The sequence below is a fragment of the Brienomyrus brachyistius genome, unplaced genomic scaffold (genome assembly GCF_023856365.1).
Source record: "Brienomyrus brachyistius isolate T26 unplaced genomic scaffold, BBRACH_0.4 scaffold73, whole genome shotgun sequence".
Taxonomy (NCBI): domain Eukaryota; kingdom Metazoa; phylum Chordata; class Actinopteri; order Osteoglossiformes; family Mormyridae; genus Brienomyrus; species Brienomyrus brachyistius.
In genome coordinates, this window is record NW_026042348.1 from 177260 (window position 1) to 203691 (window position 26432).

Genomic DNA, 26432 nt, shown 5'->3' on the forward strand with positions numbered 1-26432 from the left:
TGCCCATTGCTTCCGGGATCGGCTCCAGACCCCCCGCGACCCAGTAAGATAAGCGGTTTGGAAAATGGATGGATGGATGGATGTGTGGGTGTGAGTATCTGTATATAATTAATAAATCATTCATATTAATCAGATATTAATCATGATTAGATAAAAGGTAAAACACTAACCTGAGGACAGATTATGTTCAGGGAGAAATGTACACACACTGAAATAAATTTGCAACATCAACCTGTCCAATGCTAGGATATTACCTTCATCAACTCAGCCAAGTCTGTGGCTAAGAATGGCATCACTGGTTCATCAGTTTGATATCTTGTCAAGAAAGGAGTGAAGGTCCTGGTGATAGCAGAAATGTGGAAATGTAGCTTTGCGAAAATGAGGGGTCTGTCTGAGCAGCTTCAAGGGTGTCAAACGATGCAGTTCCTGGATTTGGTAGCTTCCTCATTCTGACTGCATCCAGGTACCTGGTCAGAGACGGCCACACCTCCAGGGCTCTCTGCTACTGGTAAGCTTAAGCCATCGGTGGCTACAGGATGCAAGTGGAAATTTTGCAGATTTAGTAAAAGCAGTGAAGTCCTCTCTCCTTGCTGGAGACTATGGAAGAGAATACAAATGACTTTCAAACTTCCTCTAGCTGCCATAAGGAGAAACCACATTTGCTGGCATTATATGGGGTTTGAAGGCCACAGCTCCCAACCACAATCAGCTGAGTGCCCTCACACTGCTCACGCTGCTCTTCATGAAGCAGTTCTAAAAACTTCCAGTTTACATTTGGTCCATCCATGGAGACTGAAAGCAGCTGAAAACTGAGTGTCATTTATCAAGCATATATAGACTAGGTGATCATCGATCACAACAAGTAAAACTTAGAACTGCTGCACGGGAAAGTCATATTTTATTATTGTGAAATTTTCAAAAGTGTGTTGTTTTTTTTAGATTTACACATTTTCCAGTTGAAAAATAAAATGTGTTCTCTGTTACAGATTCCAACACGAATGCAAGAATAATAATAATGCATCATTTCAAAACAAAACAGTTATAGTTGGACTACAGGTATTTAGATTTAGATATTAGTGTTGGCTTATAACTTACTTTAAAGTGATGTAGTAAATCCTTAGGTGTTCCATGACCCATGAATTGGGATCCCAGCTATCTGGACTGGACTTGATTCTCTTTCCAGTAACAAGCATGCAGGTCCAGTTGCTTGGTTTTAGTTGTTTGGTTGAGGGTCTCATCAAACATCAAAGTAAAACTGGCACTGTTGACATCGGCCACGCGGAGTTTAATGATGTCAGGAGCCAAATCAAATCTTGTGAAATAGGCTGTTTTGTCTTTACCACACGTGAAGTTTATTGCGATTTCCTAGTCGGAAAACATACAAATGTAACAACATAAAAAACTGAAACCCACTTTACCACGTTGTTGAAGTATTTTCCAGTGTCCTGGGCTTATTCGGGTTGTCAGTTTGCTGCAAATAGAAATTTGGAATTGTCAGGGGCAATATAACTACAGCTTTTCATGTAAACGGGATTAAAACTCTATGTAGGAATGAATGGACACACAGAAACATATCCCCAACTCCCTCATTAGCGCTGTAGGATTGGTGTCTTGTTACGCTGTGCAGGCACCACAGTACCTCTGCCTGGAGGGTAGCGCTGGACCCAAAGGTAGTCCTGAGGTCTGTTACTGTAACTGATGTGGCGGTCGCTGCTGGGTTCGGAGATGGAGCTGAAGTCTGAGAAACTGTTGAGACGGAACAGAACTGAGAAATGGCAGGCGCCTGTTGGCGGGTTATGGCAGCAGCTTTGTGCTTCACGCTGTGCATATGTGACTCTACAGCTTTAACTCCCACTGAACCAAGTTTAAAAAGCTTCTTGCACAGCATACAGGGGGTCTCATAGCTATTACCTGGAACTGCTTTTAACCATGTCGCAAATGTCGGATTATCCAACCCAGTTAACGTTAAACTTGCACTTCTACTTGAATGACGTGTCCACTAGCAACAAACTGCTAATGTGCGTCCCTGAAATAGCGCCCCTCCCACAAACACAACGGAAATGTTGGCGGTTCCGCTCATTCCGATCTCATACACAAAAATGCAAAACACCAATTAGAAATTCACCAAATTCTTTATAGATTACCAGAAAAACATATAGCAATCTTGTTTACTGGGTCTGTGGTATTTTAAGACCTTTGAACTCTGGATTTAAGGACTACTAGTCATTTTAAAAAATATTTAAGGCCTTAATTTTGGAAAATCCAATGTAACATTTTTTAAGAATCTGCAGATACCCTGCTCTTATACATTAAAGACGAGGGTTTATATGAATAAAAAGACGCACATGAAGACTGTAATCTCAAGTGATCAACAGTAAACCTTCCATAATGATATAACGGTATTTAACACCTTTGTAAGATAGAGATGATGTTTCAGACAAAGCTGGAGAAAGTCAGGCAAAATCTTTCACTTTTACCTTTTTATTTAGATCATTCATCCTGAAGCTCTTGACTTGATAGGTTATTCAGATTATTTTCTACAGATTAGCATGAAGTCTCTCCTGTATTGAATTTGGTACAAAATTGTTGCTAATTTTCACGGAGCACGACGACGCAGAAATACATAGAGGAAATAGTCAATGAATCAGATCTGAGAGACAGTGTAATTTCTGACCAATCAGAAATGAGTGGGCCAGGCTGCCCGTGGGCCTGGCCGTCTTGCATCCTGTAATGAAGCAGTCTTTGCTAGGTTTGCTAAAGCTAAACTTTAGCGGTGCGCCCTTATCCAACCTCCAACCTTGGATAAGGTGAGATGCTTTTATTGTCACTGTGAAAATACAATGAGATGTCATTTGGAGCAAGCCTGTAGACGCCATAGTAAGCATAAAACTACAGACTAACACTTACAGAGTATAAATACAGATAAAATACATTAAAAAGCTAAAGATACATACACCAAAAATAAAAAAAGAATAAAAATAAAGAAAAAATTCTGGTGCTAGAAGCAAAGAAACCAGTAGCACATTGTCAGATATTACACAACAAAAGCGTAGCATTGAAAAGCTCCGGGCCGCTGTTCCCGCATGCACTGCCATTTTGGTTTTTGACTCTGTTTACGTTGGAGTGGACAGATGGCTGAAGATAGATTACAACACTGCCATCTAGCGGTCAGGGGTTTAAATGCCAACAGAAAATGGAAAAAGTCTGACAAATTTTTGAGCTTATTAGCTGTGAATTTTGTAAAACAGCAGAGGCGGTTGGCTGGAGATGCACTAATGATCGGCTTGCAGGTAGTAGAACAATGACCAGCTGAGTCTTTCCTCAGTGTTTCTACTTTAAATAGCAAAGGGTATCATAACACACTTTAGAGTACTTGGTGCTTCACTCATTCTTCTATCTTGGTGCCATGTTTCACCATCTCTATCAGTGTCATCAACATCAGTGAAAAGGTGTCTGGGATGCTGACCTTAGAAGCAGAGTTTCAAAGAAGAGCTGAGGAAAGGGGGGCAAAACTGGGCCAAGAGTAAGATGACAAAGTTTAAGAAAACCTCTGAACACTAGGGGATAAGAGCCTTAATGAAGGAAAGATCAGCAATTTGCTGTGAAGCACTTAAACTTGGCATAAGAAAAGAGAGACAACATAGCAGAGAATGGTTTCAATCCATTGACCTCTGGGTTATGGGCCCAGCACACTTCCTCTGCGCCACTCTGCTGCATAGTTGGGGCTGTGTGAGTTTTTTCTTAGTGTGTCCACTTTAAACAGCAAAGGGGCTCTGGACACACATAATGGTACTTAGTGCTTCTTTTCAGAGACCCCTAGGTTATAAAGCCCCCGTGAGGTGCAGCATGAGCCTTCCTCAAGCGATGCCTGATTTAACCATGACAAGCAGGTAAAAGCTGTTGGCCACAGACAAAGTGAGACCCAGCAGAGGACATGGCCGTTCTAAGCCTCAGACCTGGTATGGTGATGAAGCTTCCTGTTACACTTTCTACTGCCTTGGTTCATCGCAACAATCAATATGATAAAGAGAAGGAGTCATCTTAGGTGGGACTAAAACCCACCCCCCCACTTTGGGATCCCCAGTACATAATGGGGGGGGGGGGGGGGCATAATGAATTCTGAAGGTCCCTGTAGCCCTCAGCCCACTGGGAAGATGCCCAGTACGGAAATGACAGATGCTAAAATAGATGCTAAAGACTCAAATGGCCTAATTGTCAGTGTTTGTTATAGACACCTAATGTAGCTGCAGAGGAAAGCAGAATGTTGTATGACGACATCAGGATTATGAGTAATAAAAATGATGTGGTGGTTATGCGTGATTTTAATTTACCAGGGATACAGTGGGACACAGTCTCTGGCTCTTCTGTAAATGAACTCGAGATGGTGGAAGTGGTACAGGATTGTTTTTTTACTCAGTTTGTTAACATCCCTACCAGGGGAGATGCCATTCTTGATCTTGTTCTCTTTAATAACCAGGACAGGATTGGAAAATTAGAGGTTTTAGAACCACTGGACAGTAGTGATCATAACATGGTTAAATTTCAGGCTAATTTTCGTGTCAGAAGAGCAAAATCCAAAAGAAAAAAGTATATTGTGAGGAAGGCAAACTTTAATGGTATGAGACTGAAAGCTAAGAATGACATTAAAAGTTTCTTCCAATGTTTTATCTCCAAAAAAGCTCTAAAAGCTGAAATCACCAATTTACAGGATAGTAAGGGCTTTATAATTGAAAATGAAATTGATATAGTAAATGAATTTAATGATTATTGTACACGGGTGTTCACGGTAGAGAACACAAATAACTCACCACCATTTAGATTAATTGAATTATTAGTTTTCCAGACGTCCTTAAGCTCAAAGCTACAGGGTTTTTACAAACTGTATCAGCCTGAATATAATTGCTAGAATATAAAGTGCAATACAAATACAATTTATTATTATTATTATTATTATTATTATTATTATTATTATTATTATTATTCTCAATGGAGCAGTGATCGAAGGACACCGGCAGATGTTGTGGCAGGTTGATTCTCCTGAGAACCCTCAGGAATTACAGTCTTTGCTGCACCTTCCTGATCAAGCAAATTCTGTTATTTGTCCAGGTGAGGGCCTCCGATATGTATGTGCCCAGGAACCTGAATGTTGACACCCTCTCCACAACTTCCCCATTTATCACCAGAGGCTGGTGACCCACCCTTTTCCTACTAAAATCAATGATGAGTTCCTTTGTTTTCTTCACTTTCCAAGTGAAGACAGGAGTCCGACAGGGGTGCTTGTTATCCCCATTCCTCTTCCTCAACGCTATCAAGTGGATCATGAAGACATCCACCAGTGAATGCAGAAATGGAATCCAGTGAACCTTGTGGAGCCAATTGGAAGACCTAGACTTTGCAGACGATCTCGCTCTTCTCTCCCACAGTCAACAGCAGATGGAAGAGAAGATCAATGTGCTGGCAACCACATCATCACAGGTTGGACTCAACATCCACACGGAGAAGACCAAGATTCTTAAGACCAACTCCAACAGCAACAACCCAGTCACGGTGAATGGAAGTTCCCTGGAGGAGGTACAGTCCTTCACCTACCTGGGCAGCATCATCGACCAGCAGGGTGGAACAGATACAGACGTCAAGGCAAGGATCGGCAAAGCAAGAGCCGCCTTCATCCAGCTCAAGAACATCTGGGCTTCCAGAGAACTGACCTTGACCACCAAGATCCGACTGTTCAATTCCAATGTGAAGTCAGTATTGTTGTACGGGGCCAAAACCTGGAGGAAACCAAAACCAACATCCGAAGAATCCAGACGTTCATCAACACCTGTCTCAGAAAGATTCTCCACATCCGCTGGCCAGACACCATCAGTAACACCAACCTATGGGAAAAGACCTACCAACCTTCAGTAGAAGCATAAATCTGGAAGAGAAGATGAGGATGGATAGGGCATACCCTCCGCAAACCACAAACCAACATCACCAGACAGGCTCTCAGATGGAACCCCCAAGGCAAGCGGAAGAGAGGCCGTCCAAGAAACACCTGGAGACGAGACCTCGAGGCAGAAATGACAAGGATGGGCTACACCTGGAGTCAACTAGAAAGAATGGCCCAGGACAGAAACCTCTGGAGATCTACCTTTGGCGGCCCATACCCCGGAAGGGGTGGAGGGCGAAAATGAAAAAAAAAAAATTATGTTATTATGGTCTGTTTTGATAATGGCACTACTGTGCAGGTTTTTAAACAGGCAGGAACAGAGCACAGTGACAGAGATGTATTAAAGGTGTTTGTGAAAACCCCAGCCAGCTCCCAGGCACAGTCTCTTAGCACCCGCCCTGGGACGCCATCAGGACCAGCTGCTTTCCGTATGTTGACACTGCGAAGTGTCCGTTCTACATCAGTACTCTGCAGGATGAGCTCCTGCCTGTTGATGGCTGCTGCTGGGGCCGTAACAGTCTCTGTAGCCACCCTCTCATGGCGGCCGAAGAAGTGATCAAGCTCTTCAGCCAAAGGAACACTGTTGCCGGTAGATAAGTTGATACTGCTGTTTTGGTCTGTGATGTGCCGTATCCCTTGCCATCCACGTCTGGGATCGGAGCTGCAGAAGTGGCTCTCAACCCGCCTTCTATAGGTCGCCTTTGCGTCTCTGACGCCCCTCCTCAGCTCCGACCTGGCAATGCTGTATTGTTGTGGTCACCCGACCTAAAGGCCATGTTACGCATCTTTAGCAGAAGACAAACATCTTTGGTCATCCATGGCTTGTTGTTGGGAAAGATACAACTTTGTTTTGTGCTGGTGACAATGTCCATGCAGTATTTTATATAGTGAAGAACAGTGGAGGTGTAGGTGTCGATGTTAGCATCCTCGATTATGGACCAGTCAGTGTGGTCAAAACAATCCTGCAGCTGTTCAGATGCTCCCCCTGGCCACCCTCGTCTTACTCTAGGAGCTGGTTTCACCATGTTAATGAGTGGTCTATATGCTGGAGTTACATACAGGGAGATGTGGTCAGACTGGCCCAAATGAGGGAAAGCTGATACTGTAAAACCCTGCTTGATATTACTGTACACATGGTCTGCAATGTCAGCTCCTCTTGTAGGACACTGAACATGCTGGTACAATTTGGGGAGCACAGTCTTCAGATTCACTTTGGTTAAAATCACCTGCTATTATACACACCCCTGGTGGATGGACACTCTGTTGCTTTCTAATAGGAGTTAGCAAGTAGCCCAGAGCTACAACAGTGTTAGCTTGAGGGGGGGTATTAACAGCAGCGATCATAACATCCAAGTATTCCCTTGGTAGGTAAAAGGGGCAACACTTTACAATCAAATACTCCAAATCCAGGGAGCAATGAGTGTCAGTGATTTTAGCGTCTGTGCACCAGCTGTTATTTGTGTACACACACAGTCCACCTCCTCTGCTCTTACCGGAGTCGATCGCCCTGTTGGCGCGTGTATAGTGCGTCCGGGTAGCTGGATAGCCTCCTCCGGGATTGTCGAACCGAGCCACGTCCCCACAAACACCATAAAATACCTAAGAACGGGAAGCGCTTTACGGAGTGCTGAGCCGCTGCGTGTGCACGCGCCGCCATCTTCGGATATCCTAAGAAATGTGGTTCAGTCGTGTGTAGTCTGTGTGCAGACGAGGAAACAAAGGCACAGTAATAGGAGATAGTTGACTCATATACAGAAATGTGCTTTTGTAGGGGGATCCACACACAGTCACCAGACAGGACAGAGGGGCTCATCTGCTTCTCTCTGTACCAATAGTACCAATAGTACCAATGACTTGCCACTGGGTGCCGTCCATTTACAAAACCAAGCAGAAACTCCAGCAAGCGCCAGGATCGTCTCCCAACATTGATTCAGCTGCGGGATGGGGCACCCTGTCAAATCATCACACTTTCGGACCTCATCATCATGGATTTTAACGAAACTTGGCAGCTGATTTGGTCACATGAGTAACTCATGAAACTGAAATTGGGCGTGTCTGGGATCAATATTGGGGGAGATTTAGGCAAACAAAGTTTTAACTTATTTTTTTTTGGGGGGAGGGGGGGCTATGACTTTGACTGGCTATATTTACCTTGTCCAGCTCTATAGATTGACCAAATTATATGCCATCCCATATGAATAATTACTATGTAATAACTGATTAAAGTAGTAAAATTCAATAACAAAAAAAAAATCTATATTTCAAAATTGATACATTTTTACTAAAGCTAGATCATAATGTCATGAACATCTCCAGAAAATGTGGCCTTTGGTTTTTAAGGTGTTGCTGAGAGATCATGATGTAAACGTAGCGTCACATGGTTTCATATCACTAATGGGCCTTTTTAATGGCAGCCAAACTGACATGGAATAGTATAACAAGCACAGGTGTAAGTAACAGCATTAGTTAAGGTTTCTGACACACCCGGCTCGTCCGCTCCTCGTGTGTGCCACGCCCCCTGATTACCCACGTGTACTACCCTGATCGTCTCCTGCTGTGTCCGCTTCCTTTGATTAGTCTTTGTGTATTTAAGTCCTGGTCTGACCGGTTCCCCTTGTCCGTCATTGTAGTTAGTTGTGGTTTGGTGATGGTAGTCTTGTTTCCTGTTCCAAGTCCCCGTTCCACAATAAACCCCAGCTTCGCCCCAATACCTGCCTGTTTGCCTGCTCTGAACCAGCCAACCCACACGATCACCGCTTACCTCCGCCGTGGTCGTGACAGTTACAAATATGCTACAATGGAATTTAATGGAAGCTTCATTAATGTCATTGCAGACACCTGTACTTGCCACACCACTGAAAAGGCCCACATGGCTAGTAAATATGGCTAATAAATGCCCTGCATTCATCAGAGGTGTGCAAATCAGTCCAGTGTAAGTGCACACTTATGGATTTACTTGACTTTACAAGCACCAAAGGTTACGTTGCGGCTGCATATGATGATGATTGGTGGCTAGGATGTGTAGAAGAAGCTATGCCCAGCACTGGAGAGTTGAGACTGAGCTTTTTACATCCTCATGGAACATCTCCATCCTATTCATTCCCATGCCATCCTGATAGACTTGTTACGGATAATCAGGATGTGCTTTTAGTAGCTGAATCTGTGACAGCAACAGGGTGGACATACACACTTTCAAGCAAAGACACAATAGCTGCATCAAAGGCTCTGATAGACTATAAATTGAGAGCATAGCAATTGTTTATTACATTCCCACGTTCCCTTTAAACAGTACTGCTTGTATGTAACTTATGCATTTGTGGAAGTAAAATTGTACATTGGTAGCCCGGGAGGGGAGGCATATTGGGTCTGTTATGTCTTAGGCAAGAAGAGATTGTTTTGAATACTGTGTGACCTCGCTTCGCGATAGCTGCCTGCAGTAAGTTCCGCAGACCCTGAAGAAAGCTCTTTTACTGTAGGCCTAATTCTCTTTTTTTCAGTTACTTTGGCAACATTGTCATTTTATTCATTTTTAATAGTCATTTAAAACTTAGCAATTTAAATTATATTTCCAGAGCTAGTTCTGGCAATAGTAGCCGTCATAAAAAAAGATAACCCCGTACCATGCATTGATAACTAACTGCTATTCTGCTACTGCTAACAGCATTGTCAGGAATTGTGGTTTTGATACACACTTCAGATGAGTAATGATATCTCAGCAATAACTCAAAAACCAAAGACCAAATTTTCTGGACATTATGACATAAGTAATTATGGAAAACCAATGAATTCGTTCCCAGACCCAAAAATTTACACCTAAATGTGACGCCCGCTCCGTCCGCTCCTCGTGTGTGCCACGCCCCCTAATTACCCACGTGTGATTTCCTGATCGTGCCCAGTCGTGTCTTGTTTCCTGCTGCCTTGTTTCATGTATTTAAGTTCCTGATTTGTACTAACCCGTGTCTGTCATTGATGTTAGTCGGCGTGCCATGTTCCCAAGTCCTCGTCTGTCTAATAAACCCCCGTTTGCCCTGATTCTGCCTGCTCGCCTGCTTCCTGCCCGCTCGCCCTGTCCGTGCGCCTCACCCGCAGACGCCGAACGTGACAGAATGACAGACCACAAAAAGAAGCGGAGAGGGAGGAAGAGGCTCCCACAAGAGCCGATCTATCTCGGCGCCTGCTCGCTCTCCAGGCTTTGGCTTCCGGCGGAGGACGAGAGGGAGGTACCTGCCCTACCTCCAGTCCGGAGGCTGACCACTCGCGACCCCGATCCCGCGTGGAAGTACTGGCTCTCTAGTGAGGACGAGGACGAGGAGCCCTTCCTCTACCCGGAGCCGGAAGCCTTTCTTCCGCCGTCCGTTTTCACGGACATCGCGCCGCCTCCCGCAACCGCCAGGCGCCAGCGAGGGAGACGGAGGAGACCGGCGGCCGCCAGTACGGAGGACCTCCCTCCGTTGCTGCCTGCGCAGCCGCCTTCGTTGCCGCCGCTGCCTGCGCAGCCGCCTTCGTTGCCGCCGCTGCCTGCGCAGCCGCCTTCGTTGCCGCCATTGCCGGCGGACCCCGCTCCCGTGCAGCCGCCATTGCCGGCGGACCCCGCTCCCATGCAGCCGCCATTGCCGGCGGACCCCGCTCCCATGCAGCCGCCATTGCCGGCGGACCCCGCTCCCGTGCAGCCGCCATTGCCGGCGGACCCCGCTCCCGTGCAGCCGCCATTGCCGGCGGACCCCGCTCCCGTGCAGCCGCCTGCGCAGCCGCCTTCGCTGCCTGCACAGCCCCCTTCGCCTGCTGCAGCTCCAGGGCAGGCGCCCCCACTGCAGCCGCCTGCTGCAGCTCCCGGGCAGGCGCCCCCACTGCAGCCGCCTGCTGCAGCTCCCGGGCAGGCGCCCCCACTGCAGCCAGCTCCTGTTCCTGACCGCGCTCCTGTTCCTGACCGCGCTCCTGTTCCTGACCGCGCTCCTGTTCCTGACCGCGCTCCTGTTCCTGACCGCGCTCCTGTTCCTGCAGAGGCGCCCCCTCTGCAGCCGCCTGCTGCAGCTCCCGGGCAGGCGCCCCCACTGCAGCCACCTGCTGCAGCTCCCGGGCAGGCGCCCCCACTGCAGCCAGCTCCTGTTCCTGACCGCGCTCCTGTTCCTGTCCCGGCGCCCCCTCCGCCTGCAGCAGCTCCAGTGGCGCCCCCTCCGCCTGCAGCAGCTCCAGTGGCGCCCCCTCCGCCTGCTGCAGCTCCAGTGGCGCCCCCTCCGCCTGCTGCAGCTCCAGTGGCGCGCCCTCTCCCTGCTGCAGCTCCAAGTCCTGTCGCCCTAGTCCCTGAGGTGGTCCCAGAGGACTCCATCGTGGCTCCTCCCTCTTCAGAGGTGGAGGAGCTTGAATGGGACCCCTCGGGGACCGCACTAGTGACTCCTTCACCCTCACCCCGGCGACATCGACCCCGACCGGGGGTCGGTATGTCTGTGTCCCGCAGAGGGAGGGGACACAGACGTCGGACTGGGGTCCCTCCCGCCCTGCCCCCTGGCTCGCCCTCCCTCGCCTGCGCTCTGGTTCGGTTGGCGCCTGCGGGTCCTGGCCCTCCGGGTCGGCTGTCGCCTGCGGGTTCCCCTCCAGTACCTCGTCGCCCCGCCTCGCTCCCCCCTCCGGTGCCTGGTCGGCCGCCTGCGGGCTCCCCGACGGCGGCTCCTCGGTTGCCTGCGGGGCCCCTACCTCCGGCCCTCCACCGGACGTCGCCGCCTGCTGCGGCTCCCCCCTCCTCCGGGCCTTCGCCGTGGGCCCCTCCTGCTCCCTCGTCCCCTTCCCCGGTGCTCCCTCCTGCTCCCTCCCTGGCCCCTCCGCAGGTCCCTCGCCCTGCCTCCTCGGCCCCTCCGAGGTCCCCTCCGGCTCCGGCCTCCCGGCCGCCTGCGGCCCCTCCGGCTGCCTCCCGTCGCCCGCTGGGGCTCCCTCGGGCTCCCCTTCCTTCCTCCTTCTCTCCCTTCTTTCCTGTCCCTGTCCCGCCTGTCTTTGTTCCTCCTCCTGCCTTTGTCCCGCCGTCCTCTGTTCCTGGTCCCTTTGTTCCGCCCCGCTCTGTTCCTGGTTTCCCGTCGTTCCCTCCCGTCACTCCCGCTCCTTTTGTTCCGCCTGTTCCCTCTGTTTCTCCCTTCCTGGTCTGTCTGTCTGCCTTGCCTGTCTTGTGTGGTGTCCTGTCCTGGCTCCTGCCTCTTTGTCTGTTTTGCCTGTCCGTCTTGTTCCCTGTTCCCCGTTGATTTTTGCTCTTGTCTTTCAGGTCCTGTTCTGCCTCGTCCCGTCCGTCGCCCCCTTCCTGGGCGCGCCCGGTGTAGCGCGCCTTTGGGGGGGGGTTCTGTGACGCCCGCTCCGTCCGCTCCTCGTGTGTGCCACGCCCCCTAATTACCCACGTGTGATTTCCTGATCGTGCCCAGTCGTGTCTTGTTTCCTGCTGCCTTGTTTCATGTATTTAAGTTCCTGATTTGTACTAACCCGTGTCTGTCATTGATGTTAGTCGGCGTGCCATGTTCCCAAGTCCTCGTCTGTCTAATAAACCCCCGTTTGCCCTGATTCTGCCTGCTCGCCTGCTTCCTGCCCGCTCGCCCTGTCCGTGCGCCTCACCCGCAGACGCCGAACGTGACACTAAATATGTTTTTTTTTTTTTTTTTTTTTTTTTTGCATTTGAGCACAAAATGAACAGGATAAAACAAGAAGAGCATATACTAAACACATCTAAGCACATTTATCAAAGCAGTAATTTGTAAAGTAAGAAAATAAATCTATCCAAACAATGTGTAAAGTTAAAAACAAGCCAATGTCACCTTTTTGATAAACCCAGACACAGCACTACTACCTTGAGTCATACTAAGGGTTTGTATTTATTGTAGGAACAAAAGCAAAACATTTAAAGAAATGATAAAGAAAAATTGAGTGTACAATATGAGAAAAAAGATGCACAAATAACACTTACAGTAGTAATAAAAAAAAATAGAAAAATACACTTACCTTGTCCAAGACTTAATCTGCATATTTGTCATGCCCAGCTCGTCCGATCCTCGTGTGTGCCACGCCCCCTGATTATCCACGTGTGCGTCCCTGATCTTGCCCAGCTGTGTCCGATTATTTTCGCCCAGCCTTGTCTATTTCAGTCCATGTCTTGCCTTAGTTTTCGTCCGTCGATTGATGTTAGTCGGTGTGAGTACTAGTGTTTTGTCCCGTGCTCCCCCCAGCCTTAATAAATACCCGTTTTCCCCGACTTTCATCTCTTTACCTGCTTCCTGCCCGCTTTGCTGCCCGTTCGCTTACCGCGCCTTAACCGCGGCCCCTGACAATATTCGAAGCTAGAGGATTTTTTTCCGGGGGGAGAAGAGGGGGTTATTTTTTGGAAGGAAAATTTCCTTCCATAATGACTGAAGGTTCATTGTTTATTTTTATTATTTCTCCGTATTCGTTAATTTGTTCGTAAATCACAAACTTTTAGGTTGTAACATTTGTACAACTATTGCGTAACTTTTTGGTGAGCAATGGCTACCAAAATGATATAAAGTTCAGTGTATTACCTGATATTTTCAATAAAAAAGCACTATCACCAACAAACGATTCTATCACAGCGCATGCAAGGCTGAGACTGAAGCGTTACCCTTTGTTTGGGGGGCAGGGAGGTTAGTTAACTATGTCAGTGGGGGGGAACGGAAAGCCCCAAATAATCATATTGTAAGTGGACACCGTAATAGGCCTACCCTTTGTTGTCTGTATTTAAACGGCAGAAGTATTAGGAATAAAATTCATGATTTAGAGGCTTTTATCTCATCGGACTCTTATGATATTATAGGAATAACTGAAACGTGGTTGAGTGAAAAGGATGGTCAAGAATATAATATGGATGGTTACACGTTGTTCCGTAAGGATCGTATAGGAAAAAAGGGAGGTGGTGTTGCAGTATATGTAAAGGAAAACTTGCAGGCAAGGGAACTTACTGATATAAATAAAACTACGGAAGCAATATGGGTAAAATTAGATGCTAAAAACTCAAATAGCCTAATTGCCAGTGTTTGTTACAGAACACCTAATATAGCTGCTGAGGAAAGCAGATTGTTATACAGTGATATTAGGACTATGAGCAATAAAAATGATGTGGTAGTTATGGGTGATTTTAATCTACCAGGAATGCAGTGGGACATTGTCACTGGCTCTTCAGAAAATGAACTGGAGATGGTGGAATTAGTACAGGATTGTTTTTTTACTCAGTTTGTTAACACCCCTACCAGGGGAGATGCCATTCTTGATCTTGTTCTCTCTAATCACCAGGACAGGATTGGTAAATTAGACGTTTTAGAACCACTTGACAGTAGCGATCATAACAAGGTCAAATTTGAGGTTAAGTTTAGTGTTCGAAGAGCTAAGTCCAAATCAAAAATATATAATGTTAGGAAGGCTGACTTTAAGTGTATGAGACTAAAACTAGAAACTGTGAACTGGATGGAGTTAAATAACAAAACAGTTGAAGAGGCCTGGGAATTTTTTAAAAGCACATTATTGCAAGTGCAAGAGGACTTCATACCTGTTTCCAGCAAGAATAAATCTAGGAAATTGCAACCTAGGTGGTTTACTAGGGAAATAAAGCATAAAGTAAGGAGGAAAAGGGCTTTGTTCCAGCAATGGAAAATAACTGATGATGACAGAATTAAGCAGGAATATCTAAGTCTACAGGCTGAGTTAAAAAATGATATTAGACGAGCTAAAAGAAATGTCGAAAGGATGGTTGCATTGGAAGCTAAGGATGACGTTAAAAGTTTCTTCCAGTATTTTAACTCTAAAAGAGCTCTAAAAGCTGAAATTACTAATCTGCAGGATAGTAAGGGTCTTATAATAGTAAACAACATTGATATAGTAAATGAGTTCAATGATAGTTTTGCACAGGTATTCACTGTTGAGGACCTTAGTAATTTACCAGTTATTACCTATCCAGCATTGTCTATAGCTAATATATATATAAATGAAGCAGATGTTTTGCAAAGCCTAGCTAAGCTCAAAATAAATAAATCACAGGGCCCTGATGGCATCTTACCTATAGTGTTAAAAGAGATGAGGGATATTATTTGCCGACCCTTAACTTTACTGTTTCAAAAATCCTTATCTGAAGGTGTGGTACCTTCTGATTGGAAGCACGCCTTCATAACGCCTATTTTCAAAAAAGGGGATAGAAGTAATTTGTCTAACTATAGGCCAATCAGTCTAACTTGTATAACTGGTAAAGTTATGGAGGCTATAATCAAAGAGAAAATGGTAGATTACCTGGACTCCAATAACATTTTGCGGGATAGCCAGCATGGATTTAGGAGAGGTAGATCCTGTTTAACAAATCTGTTGGAGTTTTTTGAGGAAGCTACTCAGGAAGTTGATGATAAGAAGGCCTATGATGTCATCTACTTAGATTTCCAAAAGGCTTTTGATGTTGTCCCCCACAAGAGGCTCCTACTTAAACTCAAAGCGACAGGTATTTTAGGTACCGTAGTGACCTGGATTGATAACTGGTTAACAGATAGGAAACAGCGAGTAGTTATAAGAGGCACAATGTCACAGTGGGCTTGCGTTCATAGTGGGGTACCGCAGGGTTCGATTTTAGGACCACTATTGTTCCTAATTTACATAAATGATATGGATACCAATATATACAGTAAACTGGTGAAATTTGCAGATGACACCAAGGTGGGTGGTGTAGCAGATACTGAATTAGTGGCTCAGCAGCTACAGCGGGATCTTGATTTAATTAGTGACTGGGCCGATACCTGGCAGATGAAATTTAACATCGATAAATGTAAGGTACTCCATCTAGGGAGCAGAAATATAAAGTACAGGTATTTCATGGGTATCACTGAAATAAAGGTAGCTGATCATGAGAAAGACCTTGGTGTGTATGTTGATGCTTCCATGTCCCATTCTCGCCAGTGTGGGGAAGCAATAAAAAAGGCCAATAGGATGTTGGGGTATATCTCCAGGTGTGTGGAGTTTAAGTCAAGGGAGGTAATGCTAAGATTATACAATTCCTTGGTGAGACCTCACCTAGAATATTGTGTGCAGGTTTGGTCACCATATCTTAAAAAGGACATTGTGGCCTTAGAAAAGGTGCAGTGTAGGGCCACAAAAATGATTCCTGGTCTTAGAGGAATGTCATACGAGGAACGGTTACTTGAGCTAAATCTGTTCAGTCTCAAGCAAAGGAGACTGAGGGGGGACATGATCCAGGTATATAAGATTCTAACAGGTTTGGATGCTGTTCAACCAAATAGTTACTTCAGCATTAGTTTAAATACACGAACTCGTGGCCATAGGTGGAAATTAGCGGGAGAACATTTCAAGCTGGATTTAAGGAAGCACTTCTTTACACAGCGTGTAGTCAGAGTATGGAATAGCCTTCCTGATAATGTAGTGCAAGCTGAATCCTTGGATTCCTTTAAATCAGAGCTAGATAAGATTTTAACGACTCTGAGCTATTAGTTTAGTTCTCCCCAAGCAAGCTTGATGGGCCGAATGGCCTCCTCTCGTTTGTATAGTACTTATGTTCTTATGTTCTTATGTATAATGACAGACAGACAATATGTAAATCAATTTTGAAATCAGCCTATGGCTGGGCAATATTGTACAATAGTAAAGTTTTTTTCATAGGAAATGATATTGATAATTATCACAATATAATTTTATTCTACATTTTTACTTAAAATTCACATAATTGCGTTTAAAAAGGCAACGTGAAAATTGAGAAACGTGGAAATTGAATTGACTGCAAACTTAAATCTAAATGTAATAAATCATATATATGATATTTGAATGATGTGTGAATGTGCCCTGCGATGGGCTGGCCCCCCATCCTGGGTTGTTCCCTGCCTCGTGCCCATTGCTTCCGGGATAGGCTCCGGACCCCCCGCAACCCAGTAGGATAAGTGATTTGGAAAATGGATGGATGGATGGATGGATATGTATGATATTTGATGTATACACAGGCCTATAGAGGACTCAGACGTCAATCCCTCGCACAGGCCTATAGAGGACTCAGATGTCGGTCCCTCACACAGGCCTATAGAGGACTCAGACGTCGGCCCCCCACACAGGCCTATAGAGGACTCAGATGTCGGCCCCTCACACAGGCCTATAGAGGACTCAGACGTCAGCCCCCCACACAGGCCTATAGAGGACTCAGACGTCGGCCCCTCACACGGGCCTATAGGGGACTCAGACGTCGGTCCCCTCACACAGGCCTATAGAGGACTCAGACTTCAGCCCCTCACACAGGCCTATAGAGGACTCAGACGTCAGCCCCTCACACAGGCCTATAGAGGACTCAGACGTCAGCCCCTCACACGGGCCTATAGAGGACTCAGACGTCAGCCCCCCACACAGGCCTATAGAGGACTCAGATGTCATTCCGCTGGATGCATTAGAGAACCAGAGCGTACCTCTGGCAGATACGTGGTGGCTGTGTGGTCAGGAGGGAGGATTGAGGCCTCCTCTCCCCAATAATTGTGGAGGCCTCTGCACTAGGGGGATGTTAGCTAGCCAGGTGGATATTGACAAACAGCCCTCTAGGTCCCACAGGTTTGTTACGAGCTGCGAAGATGATCCCAGTGTGTATATAGATGCCATATGCCAGCCGAGGGGCATTCCAGAGAAATATAAGGTGAGAAGTGATATAGCTGCAGGGTTTGAATCCATATTAATTTGGCCTACTGTTAACAAAAATGTGGAATGGATACATTATTTGTACTATAATCAGCAGAGGTTTATCAACTATACTCAGGAGGCACTCGCATCTCTGGGGGAGCAGCTTCAGGCCACCAGTCTGATGGCATGACAGAACAGGATGGCCCTGGATTGGCTCCTGGCAGAAAAAGGGGGAGTGTGTGTGCTGTTCGGGGATCAGTGCTGTACATTTATTCCCAATAATACAGCCCTGGATGTTTCATTTACTGAGGGTATGAGAAAGTTGCAGGGGTTATAGGATGAGATGGCGAGACATTCGGGACAACATGACGGGTTGTTTGACTGGTGCTATAATATGTGGGGTAGTTGGCAGTAAGCCCTTATGAAAGCACTCTGTGTGCGTGCTGTGTTCATTCTTGCTTTGATACTAATCTTTTTTTGTGTACTTCCTCTTGTTCGCTCCCTAGTGGGAAAAGCGCTGTCTCAGCAGGCGACTATAGCTGCAATGTTTAGAGTGGTGGGAGGACCGTTTGGAGCGGCAACCTCCTGGACCAACACGGAAACGGATGGCGACATAGACACCTTGGATACGCTCCTGCCCATAGCTGAAGTTCGGCCGTACCGCCTGTGAATACTCCATGTTGGAAACGCTGCAGCCTGCCTGCCGCCCACGACACCTGGGACTTTCCTGCTCATGACAGAGTGCCTGTTATAGTAATCTACAGTGTTATCAGTTAACCTTTCAGTTATCTTTGCATTAGCTGTATATGTTTACGTAATGAGCTTGTGGTAGGTGATGTACTTCTGGTAGATTATGTATTCCTGATAATATATGCAATGTATCCTGGGGAGTTCATTGCTGTTGGTTGATTCTGAGTGTTGATAGTTTGTGAGCCATGTCAGCCATGGACCCCGAAGGGGGGCCGCGCCTGTGGCGGGCTGGGAGTGGAATTTCCCTAGATCTTAGGGTTTTAGCCCTCCCTCCTAGGCTGGATGGACAGAATTGTGTGTGGGACTCTTTAGAATCCCAAAGGGGGGAAATATATGGGATATTATTTAGCACTATACAATGTAGAATATAATCATTACGGTATTATTAAAAAGCATGCCAAATACCCGTGATGTAATCATTGCAATGTAATCATTATAATGTAATCAACACAATGTAATCAATTGAGTATGTATTTGCACCTTGTATTAGCCTCAAATGTTCTGTTAGCTACTTTATGTTAGCCCTGAATGTATGAATATCCACCTTTATTAGTGTTATGCCTTATCATTATGTTGAAGGACAAATATATTATCAACCCTCTAATTAGACAATGTGCAACAGGCTCACCAAAAGTTCACGGCTGAGCATTTTTAAAAAACCAAGTGGAGATGGTCGCACCACCATTACGTTCGGCTGAGGGACCAAACAGTAAAAGAATTGATGGACAAACTTATCACCTAGGGGTGTGGATTGATGTAAAAAACAATGATTGTGAATGGTTGAAGGAATGATGATGCTTAAGTGACGAGATATTGTTAAATGATAAGAACTTGTATAAAAATAGGTATAAAACAGTACTGGACACACTTTAAGTGTCCGGCCTTGGTTGTAACTTCATTGTTGCAATAAAGACTGAATTTGGATCTACACCAGCGGCTTCTGACTTCTGATTTAGCAGGGAATGAAAAACCACAAAACTAACATTTTGCCTTTTTCCCCATCTGTAACTGTTATTATGTTATTATCATTTAGAATTGAATATCCATACTCCCTTTTAATCTCATGCATCTTTTTTATCATTCCCCAGACTTTACTAATGTCAGTTTCCCGTCCTACTGAATTACAGAAGGACCTCCAAAACTCCCTCTTTGCTCATTTAACTACCCTCCTTACGTTAGCCTGCAACTTTTTGTACTCAATCAAATTCTGAAAGTTGTGAGTACTTTTTAACATTGTAAAAGCTTTGTTCCGAGACTTAACTGCAGTATCACATTCCTTTGTTTACTATGAGATCTTTGGTTAGTCTGCTTTGCTGCCTCTAGAATTACTGCATCATGGTTAGATTTCTTTTGTCCGACATAAAGCCGGCCCTGCAAAACGTCACCTAACGTCACCAAGTCACATGGTACAAAAACCTACAAGACGATCGTGGCAGATCGTGCAGCACGTGCAGAGAGCAAGTAAGATCGTGCAGCACCTTTCAGCCAGCGTAACTGTAAATGTCGGTACTATGTGCCCCTGGCTTATTTTGTAAATGTCTCGTAAATGTTCTTGTTTGTTTTGTTAATCTTAATGGTCACTGGTCAGCTATTACTTCTGTTGTAATTTAAAGCTTCAATAACAAAAATAATAAAAAAAACCTCTCAGCCGGCTGCACAAACTGAAACTGCCTCCGTGACACAACTTTGCCCTTATTGGCTGAACAATTTTAGTCACACGCATGACGTTTGTATCTCTGGAAGTTCCGATACGTTATCTGACATTTCTCCCGAAAAGCCTGTAAAGAAGTAAAGTTTCAATAAATGCTCTAATAGTACACATAAGTTAATCGTTTATTTATTGTTAGTTACTGTAATGTTGCACTGCTTTATGTGTTTAATCGTCTAGTCTGTGAAGAAGGCATTCAAGTAAGAATTGCATTGTATTCTGTGCATGCCAATAAAAACTTTGAATCCTTAAAATAAATGTATTTGATCTTTTTCCTGGCAGCTATCTTTTCACTGCTAGCACTTTGGATCAGGAGTCGGTTATTGTAGAAGAGGTAATGTGCATGCAGGTGATATTTGTATAGATGTATCTACACCCTTTTGGAAGTGCGGCCATCTCAGTCAGGTCTCGCACTACAAGGAGTAGAAGTTGTCTAGTTTGGCTGCTGTCAGTTTATATTACAAGTTTATATTACAGTTTATATTATTATATTACACTCCTGCAGCCGCCGGCAGATGGCGCTCCCCCTCACGTCAGCTGCAGTCAGACCTAAGTGAAGTGGAACACACCCAACGCATTCCCAATTATCAAAAAACCCACTAATTGAATGGGTCGCGTAATTAGCGCTATGAATTCTGGGAGTCTGTGCAACTTCAAGACCGCAGCTCTCGTGTTACTTATAACAAGGAAGGAATATTATTCTATATTTTTAATGGCGACCGAATGATTGATTGATATAATGTAGTGTTTCATTCTATATCCTGTTTTGATAAGATATCGACATTTCGTAAACATTCGATATACAGTTAAACCATAATTGGTCCGTCTTGTTTCTTTGTCACCCAGAAACTTCACAACTGTGTTGTGAGCGGATTTTCAGCGCTTATATGTTTTTAAACTTGTCTTAAAATTTTGTGGTACTTCTACGTTTCTGCGCTTTTGTAAATGTAGATCGTATGTTTCGTCATTTGATTAAAGCGTTTGAAGACTTTGCGGCGCGCTGACACCAATCGGCCACCGTAGCTTAGCAACCGAATCATAACAATTCTTTTCCGTTTAGAGTTTTCATTTGAACATTTAAAGCCGCTCAGACTTGCAGTTTATCAGCAAGAGAGAAGACGCGAAAGATGTCCATCGTGAAAACCACCGTGAATCTCCAGAGGATTGACTGGCTGCTGCCGAAAGGTGCAGTCAGTGTGCGGATCGCCCCGGAATACATCCCCGGTCCAGTTGGCCGAAGTAAGGATGGCAAAATGATGCCCAGACTAACTCAGCACTTAAAGAGTTAAAGTCAGAATATGCTTGACTAGTCTTCTTGAATCTTCTGTTCTATTATCTTGTTTTAGAAGTACATGTCTAAATAATAAAGTAGTTCACCTTTAGCTTTAATATACGGGAGTCTTTTTGCATGTCTACTGCATTATATAATGAAATCAGTAAAATCTGTGGCTGTGCTGTGTTTAGACATCAGAGAAAATCATCATGAAGTGGTAAAGTAACAGCTGAATATGTCCTAATATACGGTGTTTCCCCGAAAATAAGACAGGGTCTTATATTAATTTTTGCTCCAAATGATGCGTTACGGCTTATATTAAGGTAGTATTTTCCCAAGTATAACATGCTACAGTATATTTATCGGTATTCATGAAAAAAATCCACATTTATTCAAACACAGACATCATGTCATCTTCTAACAGTATCTTTCCATGTAAACAATTTGACGGTGAATTTATTCATGAACAAAATTCTGCTGTATACTGCATATGTTTATTCAAATATAGTCGTCATGTCATGTTCTTCTGGAACATCATCGTAAATCTCCAAGTTCCAAATTCCGTCCTGAATATCTCGCAACTCAATTTCCTGTAGAACCAGTGTCCCCAATCTCTCATGTTTAGCAATAACTCTGTCCTTAAATGAGCGCCTCTTGTCCATGTAGCCTTCTCGTAGTATAACCGCATCTCATTCTAGTTACCGTACAATCCATGGGACAATAACTAGGGCTTATATTACGAGCTTCTTGAAAAATCATGTTAGGGCTTATTTGCGGGGAAACGCGGGTAGTAATCAGAAAAAGCATAAATCTTAGTTTGGTACCTTGAGAGTGAATAAATAATGCAACTTATGGAAAGTGTAAGATATGTAAAGGATTTGACTTAATAGTCAGTTGTTGATGCCAGCATTTGGATTGAGTGGGCTGCTATATTTGATGCACATGAACCTTTCCAGTGTTGTTTTTCGCTGTTGTTCTGCGTATCAGGGAATCTGTGCACAAACTGGCTTGTTTTTATAGGTCAGGTTCCCCTGCTGAAACGCAGACGGCCCAAGTCAAGACCAGCGCATAAGTTTCCCAAGCATGTGTTTCCTGTATCCAATAAAGACGGCAGAATTTTTCTTAGTGTGCAATACCGACTGCCAAGTGTGATATCTGTGATGGTTGTGATGTAGTGTTGTTGTACAGTGACATAATGTTTCATTTAAATTAAATATGCTGTCCCCTGTCTTTATAATCCCAAAGGACAAACCAGTTCCAGTGATGCTGGCCGTCGGAAGAAGTGCCGCACCAGGCCGCCGGCAGCCAGCTCCCTGACCACGTCTGCCTCTCCTGGATCTGCTGCCATCCCGGTGGCAACCAGCAGGGGTCAGCAGGGCACAGGCCGCCGTAGAAATACGGCGGGAGGCCGGTCAGGGCGAAGAAGGAGGTATGACCAACAGAAGGGGTTAGAGCCTAAGCCCAGCTCACCAACCTTCTCCTCCTCTTCATTTTTATTTCCGTCTTCAGCCCCCTCCTCTTTTGTTTCATCCCCATTTCTTTTTATGGGCTCCTCTGTTTTATCCCCACACTTAGTCACACCTGTTAGCCCAGCTCCACATCCATATTCAGCTCCAGGCCTGGTTCATCTGACCCCTCTGCTTCAGGCTCCAGCACAGGCTGTAGCCGCCTCATCTCACCTGGAAAAATTCTATTGGTTGTATAACTATTATGTAACCAAGTACTCTAAAATGACCTATGACGCCAAGTGCTTTACTGAGTACTGGTGTCAGGAGTTTTGGAACAGACATTTAAATGAAATTAACTTAGCGAAACAGGGGAAGAATGAGGATAATGAGGGTACTCATTCAACCAAGAGGCGTAGGATTGATGAAGATGAGTTCATCTTTCCTATTGATGCACTGGAGCAGCTAAGTACCATGCCCAGGGCTCAGGAGATGGGTGTGGAAATGGGCTATCAGTCAGATGCACATAGCTACATTTCCCTGTAGATTCAGCACATAATTACACGAGAGTTGTCATACATACTTAGGATAAGATAAAATTAGGATATGTTACCATGTAGTTCTATAACATAAGGTACTATAGGATAAGATTAAGATAGGATAAGATTAAGATAGGATAAGGTTAAGATAGGATAAGGTTAAGATAGGACAAGTTAAGATAGTCTTAACTTGTATGCCATTTTATGTTTTACAAAGACATGATAAATTACCATAAGTTTAGGATAAGATTATATAAGATAGGATTGCATAGCATAAGATAAGAAAGATAGGATAAGATAACATAGAATAAAATTAAGATAGGATAGGTTACGGTAAGCTTAAGATTGTATAACATAGGATTAGATTAATTATAAATAAAGCAGTCCTCCTTAGAGGGGGGGTGGTGGAGGGAATATTTAAGAAATAAAAATAGGATCAGATAACATAAGGTAAAGATAAGATTGTATAACATAGGATTAGATTAATTGTAAATAAAGCAGTCCCCCTTAGAGGGGGGGGTGGTGGAGGGAATATTTAAGAAATAAAAATAGGATCAGTTAACATAAGGTTAAGATAAGATTGTATAACATAGGATTAGATTAATTGTAAATAAAGCAGTCCTCCTTAGAGGGGGGGTGGTGGAGGGAATATTTAAGAAATAAAAATAGGATCAGTTAACATAAGGTAAAGATAAGATTGTATAACATAGGATTAGATTAATTATAAATAAAGCAGTCCTCCTCAGAGGGGGGGTGGTGGAGGGAATATTTAAGAAATAAAAATAGGATTAGTTAACATAAGGTTAAGGTTAAGATAAGATTGTATAACATAGGATTAGATTAATTATAAATAAAGCAGTCCTCCTTAGAGGGGGGGGTGGTGGAGGGAATATTTAAGAAATAAAAATAGGATCAGTTAACATAAGGTTAAGATAAGATTGTATAACATAGGATTAGATTAATTGTAAATAAAGCAGTCCTCCTTAGAGGGGGGGTGGTGGAGGGAATATTTAAGAAATAAAAATAGGCTCAGTTAACATAAGGTAAAGATAAGATTGTACAACATAGGATTAGATTAATTATAAATAAAGCAGTCCTCCTCAGAGGGGGGTGGTGGAGGGGATATTTAAGAAATAAAAATAGGATCAGTTAACATAAGGTTAAGATAAGATTGTATAACATAGGGCTACAGTGAAGAAATCAAAAATTTCAAGGCAGCATGAAGGTAACGCACAATCAGGGATGTGCAATTTCTGAGGCATGTATTCAAAAAAAGTATTTTAATTGTGTTTTATGATTCATATTTGACTTAGTTCATGAAATAAAATGTTTTTTTCTACAGACTTTGATCAGTGTTTTTGTAATTTGTAAAATACGAGAAATACTGTATGCATGGTAATGTCAGGTGTGCAAAATGTTTGTGCTAACAAAGGACACAGAGCCCCTAGAAGGGCACAGAGCCAGGCTGAGCACCACAGCGCTATCCAGCCCATGGCTGCCGATGGTCACATTCCACCAGAACCCCCCAACACTAACTCCCCAGGGAACTTCCAAGCAGCAGAGCAGATTCCAACAACCGAGGATCAAAGGAAAAGAAAAGATACTGTCAGGAAGAAGATGATCTTGTGGCCAAAGGTTAAAAATGTAGAAGTTTGGAGAACAAATGTGTTACAAATGAAATATTATTTGAAATGTGCTACAGCTTAATCATTCTATCATACATCTATCCATCCATTTTCCAAACCGCTAATCCTACTGGGTCGCGGGGGGTCCGGAGCCTATCCCGGAAGCAATGGGCACAAGGCAGGGAACAACCCAGGATGGGGGGGCCAGCCCATCGCAGGGCACACTCACACACCATTCACACCTACAGGCAATTTTTTAGCAACTCCAATTAGCCTCAGCATGTTTTTGGACTGTGGGGGGAAACCGGCGTACCCGGAGGAAACCCCACGACGACATGGGGAGAACATGCAAACTCCACACACATGTAACCCAGGCGGAGACTCGAACCTGGGTCCCAGAGGTGTGAGGCAACAGTGCTAACCACTGCACCACCATGCCGGCCCAAAAATTTAAACAAATTCATTTTAAAAAACTTTAATCTCAGAGCCAATTGCCATGTGCCCACAAATATTTCAATTATTATTGTTTATGATTATAAATGCCGAATACATTCCTGGAGCCTTCGATTTAGCATACACAGTGCCCTCTACAGGATTCTGTCGAAACAGCATCTCTCAACCTCGTTCACAAGATTTGTGTCTTTTTCACAAAACGTTTTTCTTTGTAAATCCCAAAATCTTCCTATAAATGTATGTATGAATGCTTCTCGTCTTTTTCAGTCACATGAAGCCTTTATAAATGAGCTCCCCGATTAATCTGTTTACATGAAAACATCTTAATTGCGTTAAGGCATGTAAACGTAGCCTAACGAAAGGTAACCACGTGACTTAGCAGACTGCATGTTCCTCATCTCCTCTGTATGGACCATAGAGCTGTGTGTCGGAGAGTCTAACAACACGCTACGTTTCAAGATACAGGCATTACAATTCAGTGCACTGCTCTATTTTGCCATTCTTTTTAAAAAATCTGCTTTTAGGAAAACATGGCACATTATAGAGAGCACACCACCAAATGGATGAAATCTGAGTAAAAACATTTGATTTTTAACGCAATCAGAATAAAGGGGTCTGCATTTATCACTGTCCCTGTAACAATCCAGCATCGTAGCACTACAGCTATTTCGGATTCAGCCAACGAATAACGTTGCTAGTCAGCAGCCTTGTGCAAGCTACTGAAAATTACTAATTACCAATTACTGTATATAAAAGTAATTATAATAAGGGTGGGATTCGACCGTGTGTCTGCCTGGGGGGTCGCCGGCCAGGATCGCCAGCAGTTTGGACGTGTGGTTGGTGTGGCAATGTGCTGCATCAGCGTCTGCTCCCTCTGCCTGACCTGCCCAGTATAATTACATAATCAAGGAAAATAACAGTGGGCTAAAGGTTGCATAGTGATCACATTAACATCGCGTCGATGTTGAAATACATGGTGCAAACAAAAGTAGTGGAATTACACTGACGAGTTACTACCAACACTGCTAGGCAGCTAGGTTTGCTAATGCTAACGTTAGCAGCGCACCCATATGCTACTTCCT

The 26432-nt window shown here is 44.4% G+C and overlaps 2 protein-coding genes across 6 annotated transcripts in view; one reads left to right on the top strand and one right to left on the bottom strand.

Annotated features, from left to right (window-relative positions):
• Positions 1–26432, bottom strand: part of LOC125726509 (zinc finger CCHC domain-containing protein 3-like) — a 421979-nt gene that overhangs the window by 137166 nt on the left and 258381 nt on the right. The gene's annotated exons all lie outside the window — the stretch shown is intronic.
• LOC125726512 (uncharacterized) lies at positions 21120–23390 on the top strand. Its single transcript, XM_049002934.1, has 2 exons — positions 21120–21254; positions 22534–23390. Exons 1-2 carry the CDS (start codon positions 21143–21145, stop codon positions 23277–23279), a joined length of 858 nt encoding a protein of 285 aa, XP_048858891.1. The 5' UTR covers positions 21120–21142; the 3' UTR covers positions 23280–23390.